At 50.3% G+C, this 9,264-nt stretch overlaps 3 protein-coding genes across 3 annotated transcripts; all 3 read left to right on the plus strand.

The window, feature by feature from the left end:
• On the plus strand, window positions 1-4,755 carry FIESC28_04451 (uncharacterized protein; the record flags this gene model as incomplete). Its single annotated transcript, XM_031158598.1, has 5 exons — window positions 1-393; window positions 443-2,532; window positions 2,590-3,576; window positions 3,629-4,106; window positions 4,162-4,755. The coding sequence occupies 5 exons, from the start codon at window positions 1-3 to the stop codon at window positions 4,753-4,755; spliced, it is 4,542 nt and encodes a 1,513-aa protein (XP_031017367.1).
• A 1,043-nt stretch (window positions 4,756-5,798) lies between these two features.
• On the plus strand, window positions 5,799-6,780 carry FIESC28_04452 (uncharacterized protein; the record flags this gene model as incomplete). The annotated part of the gene is made up of 4 exons (XM_031158599.1): window positions 5,799-6,029; window positions 6,091-6,164; window positions 6,222-6,369; window positions 6,445-6,780. 4 exons carry the CDS (start codon window positions 5,799-5,801, stop codon window positions 6,778-6,780), a joined length of 789 nt encoding a protein of 262 aa, XP_031017368.1.
• Window positions 6,781-7,611: 831 nt separating this feature from the next.
• On the plus strand, window positions 7,612-9,100 carry FIESC28_04453 (uncharacterized protein; the record flags this gene model as incomplete). Its single annotated transcript, XM_031158600.1, has 5 exons — window positions 7,612-7,676; window positions 7,734-8,066; window positions 8,114-8,283; window positions 8,335-8,550; window positions 8,604-9,100. The coding sequence occupies 5 exons, from the start codon at window positions 7,612-7,614 to the stop codon at window positions 9,098-9,100; spliced, it is 1,281 nt and encodes a 426-aa protein (XP_031017369.1).
• Window positions 9,101-9,264: the final 164 nt, after the last annotated feature.

Raw genomic sequence — 9,264 nt, forward strand, 5'->3', positions numbered from 1 at the left:
ATGTCGGAGTCGACGTCAACGTCGATCGACGCAGGCGCTGCCATCGCCAATGCACCAGATTCTCGCGATAATGTCGTTGCACCTGCGCCTACCGATAGCACCGCCAAGGGTACTGTGAATTCAAAATCAGACCCGGCTTTTTTGCACTCGCCTCCCGATAGTAACAACATGGCCAAGTCAGATGGCTCAGATTCTGAACTAAGCGACCTCGAAGAAGAGCCTGTTCTCAACAACCCGCCACAGCCAACAAACGCTGGCGACAAAAGCACCAGCGATGAAGATCAGAACAAGCCTAGTGATGATGACATCGGGGAAGTGCTACCAGATCACTGGTCTGGCGCTGTTCCCATCTTCAAGCCAACCATGCACCAATTCAGAGACTTCAAGCGCTTCGTATGTCACCTCCCGGTTTTCCTCCCTCTTCTGCTAACACTTATTCCAGATGGAAGCTGTCGACAGCTATGGCATGAAGTCTGGCATCATCAAGATCATCCCGCCACAAGAATGGAAAGACGCTCTCCCCGAGCTCGACGAACTTGTAAAGCAAGTCAAGGTTCGAGAACCGATCAAGCAAGATATAATGGGCTCCAACGGCACTTATCGTCAAGTCAACATTCTACACGGTCGATCTTACAATGTCCCACAGTGGCGCCAGCTTTGCGACCAGAGCGAACATCAGCCCCCAGCTAGACGTGGTGAGCGACGCGCCAATGCCGAAAAGCCAAAGCCACGAACGCGAGCGGCAGCTGCTGCACCCAAACCTGTCGACCTATCAACTCCTAAAAAGAGAGGCAGAGGGCGCCCAGCGAAGCGAGGCGGTAGGGGAAGGCGAGCCAAGCTAGAGGCAGCAGACGACGCCGAGGAACGGCCTATGACACCGGTCTCCCCCAAGCCCGAAGCTGCTGAAACCGAGGATAAGCCTGTCGAGTCTGTGGAGCAGGATCCGGGTGAGGAAGTTGAAGATGACTCTGAGCCCACGGTCGGTCGCATGGGGATCTCTCGACCAGCAAAATCCAAGACCCAGACGGTCTCAGCCCGCCGCAAATACAGTCGCCGGGAGGGATCCGCTATGATCGACGAAGCTGCCTTCAAGAACTGGGATTACCGAATGGACACATCAGAATACACACCCGAACGGTGCGAGGAACTTGAGAGGGCCTACTGGAAAACCCTTACATACGCGGCACCTCTATACGGTGCAGACTTGATGGGCACGCTTTTCGATGAGTCAACTGAAGAGTGGAACCTGAACAAGCTTCCTAATCTTTTGGATGTTCTAGGAACAAAGGTTCCGGGAGTCAATACAGCCTATCTGTACTTGGGCATGTGGAAAGCAACGTTCGCATGGCATCTGGAAGACGTTGATCTCTACAGTATCAACTATCTTCACTTCGGTGCTCCCAAGCAGTGGTACAGTATATCTCAAGCTGACGCTCGTCGATTCGAAGCTGCGATGAAGAACATCTGGCCCACGGATGCGAAAGCCTGCGATCAGTTCCTCCGACATAAAGGATTCCTTATTTCTCCTCAGCACTTAAAATCGCACTATAACATTACCGTCAATAAAGTCGTGTCGTATCCCGGGGAGTTTGTTGTCACATACCCGTATGGATATCATTCAGGCTACAATCTTGGCTACAACTGTGCCGAGGCTGTAAATTTTGCACTGGACTCTTGGCTTGAAATTGGCAAGATTGCTAAAAAGTGTGAATGCGCCCAAGCTCAAGATAGCGTTTGGGTCAATGTCTACGAGATCGAACGGAAGCTACGTGGCGAGGAAACAGAATACGAGGAAACCGAAGACGACGACGATGAGGAAGATGACGACGACGAACAGTCTGGTATGCCGACTCCGCCATCTACTTCAGGTGTCAAGTTTAAGGAAACTGGCCGCAAACGAAAGCGTGGACCCGGCGACAAGGGCGGCAAGGTCAAGGTCAAGAAGGTCAAGCTTCGCCTCAAAACCAAGGAGGAGCCTCCTTGCTGTCTCTGCCCTAATGATACACCATCGGCAGAGTTGTTGCCTACAGATGACGGCCGCAAGGCGCATCGACTTTGTGCGCACTATCTCCCTGAGACATATATCGAGACGATTGACAACCAGGAAACCGTCGTCAACGTCTCGGAAATCCACAAAGACCGGCTTGAACTTAAGTGTCTTTACTGTCGCTCTAAATGGGGCGCATGCTTCCAATGCTCCCAGAAAAAATGTGCTCGCGCTTATCATGCGACGTGTGCGGCGGCTGCTGGGGTCTTTATCGAGGAAGAAGAGGTGCCGGTTTTTGGCGAAGATGGCACCGAATACAAGGAGCAAGCTTTCGAGTTCAGTTGTAGGTTCCATCGAACCAAACGCGACAAGAAACTCGATGGAGAACATTTGGAGAAAGATACGCGAATCCGCACGGCAGCCTCAAAACTTCAGTCAGGCGAGACTTGTCAGTTACAATACTTCAAGGGTGATATCTTCGCCGGTGTTGTGGTTGAGAACCGGGTCGATGAGCAAACACTTCTCCTCGATGTTTTGCCTAATGGGTATGGAAGATCGCTGCATCAACCTGAATTTTTAGAAACAAAGCTAACTGTTTGTAGTGATCGCATAGAGGTTGAGTGGAAGTGGCTGCTAGTGCCTGACCCAGCTGATTATCGACTGCCGAAGGCATCGGCGAAGGCCATCCCCATGCCTGCATCGCAGAAGGCCAAGGAGAAGTTGAAGACCAAGCGACTTCATGACGGAAAGCCTCAGAAAGACGATCCGTTTGTCGAAGGTTGCACATGGGCCGAATTCCAACTTAATCCTGTCACAAACAAAGAACAGGTCAAGATTGACTTTTCCAAGCCTGATCAAATTTGGCACTACTTGCCAAAGACATCGACCGATGCTCGTGCTCAATTCACTGAAGATCCTGCCAGGAAAAGGCACAATCCTAAAGGCAATTTCCTTTCTACAGTTCCTAAGCCGGTAAAGCCGCCCAAACCACCAAAGGCAGTTCCAACATATACTTCGCAACAGCCTTACCAGCCCGCAATTTCTTACGCTGCTGGTAGACAGGAAAGACCATATGTGTATAAGCCACGGATGCCTGCCGGAAACAACTTACCTACCATGGGTAGCTTTACAACGCAGAGGTTCACACCAACTGCGCCTTCGCCTGTTCCACCTCAACATCGTCCTGTGCAGTACCCATATCCACCCACACATCCTGCGCCTCCAGGACAGCAGCCCCCAGCTGCATACTCTCCTCAAAGATTCGAGGTCAGACCCTCTCCGGTTTATACACCGCCCGGAAGCACCCCTGGTGTACACCGTCCCTTGAACGCGTCGGGACATCCTCAAAATGCCCAGTGGCCAAGGCCAGCCAATGTCCCTCATCCTGCTCATGCTTCTGTCCCTGTACATACACCTGCTGCTGCTGCCGCAATTCATCCTTACCATTCCGCCTACCAGGCCCCGAACCGGGCACCGGTACACCACCCACAGGCTCCTCCTGTGCACCAACAGCAGCAAGTAAAACCATCTTGGCAAGTACAACCGTCGATCTACCAGAAGTATCCCTTTTTCCAGATTCATCACAATAGGTTCGTATCGTAGGCCTCCATTTCATGTGGGCTTTTATTAACTCTTTCTCAGGGACTCAAGCAAATACCGAACGCCATATGCTCGCTGGGGAGGCTTTACAAACGGATACGAAGGTAACCCGAGGGCGCATATGATGGCCTACCAGGAAGCCTTTGTGAGAGGCCAACCAAGTAATCAAAACCATGGAGCCCATAGCTCTCCACACAACCAGCCATCAGCTGTCGCGCCGCCGGCACAAGTTTCTCAGATACCCCCCAATGGATATCAGTTCAAGCAACAAACATTCCCGAAGCCAGGGTCGGCGCCATTGCCGGGGCAAACTTCTACAAGTGGCCAACCCTATCGTCCCGCCATTAAAGCTCAATATCTGCCACCGGTACAGGCGCAACCTCAGTCGCAACCAAATTCGCAGCAGCCAAAGCCTCAGGCGAAGCCAAAGCCTCAGCAAACTCCGAAACCCCAGGAAACTATGCAGCCACCTAACCAAAACAGCAAACCCAAGACTGCGACAGTCTTCAAGCCGTACAAGGTAAGTACCTGGAATTCTCGATAAGAAGGACGGGTCGGCTGAACAGCCAATTCAGATACCACCCAAAGAGTCGCCAGTGCCATTGCCGGCGAACTTTTTGGCGGCAATGTCATCGACACCGAACACGCCGACTGCCGTTACTAGTCAGTCGCCTCTGCAGCAGTCCGCAAGCAAGAGCTCGCCCGCTGAGCCTAAGTCTGCAAGAAAGACACAGGCAACGAAGCCACTGCCATCGAGCGAACATACTCCAGTCAGACAGCCACTGGGTGCAGGGATCTCTAACACGCCTGTGCCCATCCCACGACTACCAGGTGTCCCGCCTACCCCGCCATCTCGAGAACCCGCTGCTCTGCCACAAAGGCAAGTACCGAATCAAGGCCAATTGATTGAGCGTGTCTTGCCACCTAGCTCAGGCGATTCAATGCTGCCTGTAGCGACACAACAGCAGCCGGCATCGTCTGCCCAGGATGGGAAGCTTCCGTCTACTGATACAAACTCGGACAATGTGTCACAGGCAGCGCTCACGACCCATGCCGTCCCCTTCCTACCACAGGATTTTCCCGACGTGCCTGGCAGCGAATCTATGGAATTCATGGCCAGTCTCTTGGCGAACATCCGTACCATAGCTCATCGCGATGATAAGCCCTAGGCTGCGACCAACACAACGCGCTTGGACTTTGTACACAGATACCCTTATGTTACGACAATGATTTTCAATCTTATGGGACGGCGTTTAAGGAACCGGCGCAGTCTATGTTCATGCAATGCTACTCGGCTAAGATTTTAATGAACACGGAGTGAAACGGATGAGAGAAAAGGGCATCGTGAGGAACGAAACTGGCCTTTATGATGCATTGTTAAATGCGAAGGTAGAATGATTTCAGTGCTACCTTACGGTTAACATGGGTTTATAGTAATATGAACATAAACGATGAAAGGTCATTCAGTGGTATCGTCGTCCAACGTGTGCAATTACTATGTTTACGATGCAAGAGCGGTGGCGCTTGAAACGTAAGCGAACAGAAGTAAACAGAACATGCAACATGGTTGTCCATTCGTAGGTGAAAGTTGGAACTTGGGCCTGTTCTACAAATCAGTTAGTTGGTTCCTATCATTGCAAACATTAGGATACTAGAAAGCTTAGCCCCTGAGATATGAGGCACGGAAGCACGCAGTATTCAGGTCAATTATTCTCATCACTATGAGACCTGGAGATAATCTTTCTGTTACACTGTGATATATAGATATGTTGTGCCTGAGTGTACATAGAGCTCGTGATGCCCTGCCGAGTGAGTGGTTGGATCTACTTTTATCTGGGGGTAGGCTCTCTCCTTCCTGCCCTTTCCCATAGCAGATACTGTAATATCCAGTCGTTAATGTAACCGAGCTTTGTTGCTTAGGTACCTACCTATTAACTCAAAACCAGAACAATGCACGTCTACCCACGTGTCCCACAAAGTAAAGTTGAGCGCCAGGAACACGGCCTTGACAGCGTCAGGCAGTGGCACTGTTCGGGCACTTTGTGTCACTGCCGTGAACCCTGACCTCCAATCCCTGGTATGTTATCCCATCTCACACTCTCTTTTTTTCTCCTTCCTTCTTTCCTTCTACAACCACCTTCGGCCAATTTTGAGAAAGAAAAAGGCATCATTTTTACCACATATTTACCACATCTTGCTTTCCGATACCATCATGGCTAACTTAGCAGCCTGGACCGATGAGGACCTCCGCCTGTCGGCCGTCCGAGAGAAAGGTTTCCCCGTATGCGGTTATCTGCGCGGATCATACCTTGGACAGGGTGGATACGCCCGTGTTTACAAAGTTCTTCGTACCGCAACTGGACAAGTCTGTGCCGGAAAGACTTCTCCTGACGCAGTTAAGCATTTGCGAAAGGAGGCACGTATTCTGCGAGGCCTCGATCATGTGAGTCTTAGTATCCCCTTACCCTCTACGTTATGACAAGCTACTGACCATTTGTGTTTAGCCCAATATTGTAAAGTATGTCGGGTACTATGAAGAAGAAGATGACCCGAAAGCGAACGTCCTTGTCATGGAGTTGTGCGCCCGAGGTAGCCTCCAAGACATGGTAAACAACCACTCTGACGGTTTGTCCAGAAAAGCTACTCTGCAAGTGATGAACCAAGTCTCGAAGGCTGTTGAGTATCTCCATAAGCGAGACCGTTTTCACGGCGACCTCAAGCCGCGAAACATCCTCATTCGCTCATGGGACCCTATTAACATCGTCGTTGCCGATTGCGCTGAGGTCTCTTCGACTAACCACATTAACCACCACAAGAAACCCCATGGAACGCACTCCTACTGGTCCCCCTACATTTAGAGACACCACGGGCATGCTGGAAAGAGCGACGACATCTGGGCTCTTGGTATCACTCTGCTGGGCATGATGGGACAGTGGCCTCATTTCGTCAGAAAGGAGGAGCGACAGTATCCTCGACTTTGTGCCACACACGCCCGCAACTTGGACAAATTGAATCCTGACCATGAAATTGCGCAGCTCCTTCTTCGTCTGCTTGAGTGGGATTTCAAGAAGCGAATCACCGCCACCGAGCTGGCCAACGTGACTGGCGAGCTTTTGGAGGAGCGTACCGGAATCCTCAAGGACCAGATGGATTTGAAGGTCCCTGAGGGAACCCGCACTGTTGAGTTTTGGTAAATGGAAGATTGAGAAGCTGACCAAGACATGTGCTGGCCTGTTGCGCCCAAGATGTCAGAGGAGTTTGGTGATGTAATCAGTGAAGGAACTTGTAACTGATATGGAAGCGGATAAGCGAATCAATGGGTATGCTAGCTGTATTTGCACGATATAATTCACTTGATAGATATGCCCTAAGGGCTTAGCATGAATAGACACTCAGTTGCGATATCCGAACTCCTATCAAAAAGTCTACTGTATTGGATTGGCAATCTTGTACTATGTGTCTGAGGTAGAGATCGAGTTGTAGAAGCTCCGGTCTCGCTAATTGCTGGTTATTGGATAAAAGAGGTTATCATCGGAAAAGTCCCGACATTCTGTCAAGTGCCGGAAGCCAAGCCTAGATCTGATAGTATTTCGACTCAAATGCCTGTAAGTTGTCGAACCAATCCCGGTAAAATGACCCCAAATACAATGCTCATCATTGGAGCCAATGACGTGATCAGCATCGCTGCAGTATCGGTATCATTAGTCATCGCGATTTCTTTTCCGGTTACGGCGATGTCGCAGCTGGTGAACCTCCACGACTCGTAAAGAGAAAGACTGCCTTGAACAAATCAAGTGCGAGAAAACAGACGTGATCCTTTTTCGCCGAAAAGAATCAAGTGTGAGCAATCTCTTGCTCCAAGTAGACTATCCCCCAGACTGGACTAATACGGAAAAGGGTCCTCGTTGATGTTGCGCTCCATATTAACCCCGAGCCGCCCCTCCCAGCCAATGCTCCGGACTGTGCTCCGAAGCAGTATTATCCCTCTTCACTCTTCAAGACAATTCTCAAGCAGTATCGTCACCATGAGTAATCAGACTCAGAAACTTCAGCCGGCGGCTCGGGTCCAGGGCCAGAAGAAGGATGTTTGGTATAATACTTCTGAACCCTCTTGTCAAAATTGTGGCTCCTAACTCGGTTGAATTAGGTCCATGATCAATGAGGCCGCTGCGTCTTCACCTATCCAGCCTATTGTGAACTTGGGTCAGGGTTTCTTTGGATACAACCCTCCTGACTTTATCCTCAACGCTGCTAAGGAGGCTTTGGACCGTGTTGAGTGCAATCAGTATGCTCCTGCTAAAGGACGCCCTCGTTTGAGGAAGGCATTGGCAGATGCGTACTCTGAATCATGGGGACGCCAGTTGGACCCAGAGACTGAGATTATCATCACTACTGGTGCCAACGAGGGTATGTTGAGCGCCTTCATGGGCTTCATTGAACTTGGTGATGAAGTCATTGTCTTTGAGCCCTTCTTCGACCAGTGAGTATCATTGTACACATTTCGAAACCCCCCCTAACCCCCCATAGATACATCAGCAACATTCAAATGCCCGGTGGTAAAGTCGTCTACGTGCCCCTCCACCCTCCCAAGACTGGCGCCACCAAGGATTCCTCTGCTGCAGACTGGACAATCGACTTTGAAGAGCTTAAGAAGGCCTTCACACCCCGCACCAAAATGATTGTCATCAACACTCCCCGTGAGCAGCACTTCTGACTCTTGTGCTTACCTCAGCGCTGACCTCCCGCAGACAATCCCGTTGGCAAGGTCTTCTCGAAAGAGGAACTTCAAGGAATTGCAGATCTTGCTATTAAGAACCAAACTATTATCCTCTCAGATGAAGTTTACGACAAGCTCTACTATGTGCCATTTACTCGAATTGCCAACCTCTCTCCTGAAGTAGAGAAGTTGACACTCACTGTTGGCTCTGCTGGAAAGAACTTTTATGCCACCGGTTGGCGTGTTGGTATGTTGAAGTTGTTGACCCTCGAAGAAGTCAGTCGTGCTTACGTTTTGTAGGTTGGTTGATCGGACCTCAAGAACTCATCCAGCATGTCACCGCCGCACATACACGAATCTGCTTCTCCACACCAGCCCCTTTCCAAGAAGCCTCTGCCATTGGTTTCGAGCAAGCTGGTAAGAATGGTTTCTGGCAGGAGACTATTACAGAGATGAAGGGCAAGGTAGATCGCCTCAAGGAGGTGTTTGAGGAGCTCGAATTGCCCGTGACTTATCCCGAGGGAGGTTACTTTATTCTCGTCAACATGGCGAAGGTCAAGCTGCCAGAAGATTACCCATTTCCTCCTAACGTGGCTAGCCGCCCGCGCGACTTCAAGCTGGCATGGTTCCTTATCCAGGAGATTGGTGTTGCGGCTATCCCTCCGACAGAGTTCTACACACCGGGCAATGCGCACCTGGCGGAGGACTATATCCGATTTGCAGTGTGTAAGAACGATGATGTTTTGGAGCAGGCCAAGGAGCGACTAAGGGGACTGAAGAAGTATATCCAAGAGTAAACAAGATAAATTAGACTAAAAACAGAATTTTTGCGGACAAAGAGATAGAGAAAGCTGATTATACGGACATTTAGATGAGACGGTGTTGTTCTGTGTCTCCTTGTACAAGCATTTGAGAACGAATCGTCCTAGTCAAAAACACCAAAAAACATACAACAGCGGGG

The sequence above is a fragment of the Fusarium coffeatum genome (genome assembly GCF_003316985.1).
Source record: "Fusarium coffeatum strain FIESC_28 chromosome Unknown BRIP53273_contig_90, whole genome shotgun sequence".
NCBI lineage: Eukaryota > Fungi > Ascomycota > Sordariomycetes > Hypocreales > Nectriaceae > Fusarium > Fusarium coffeatum.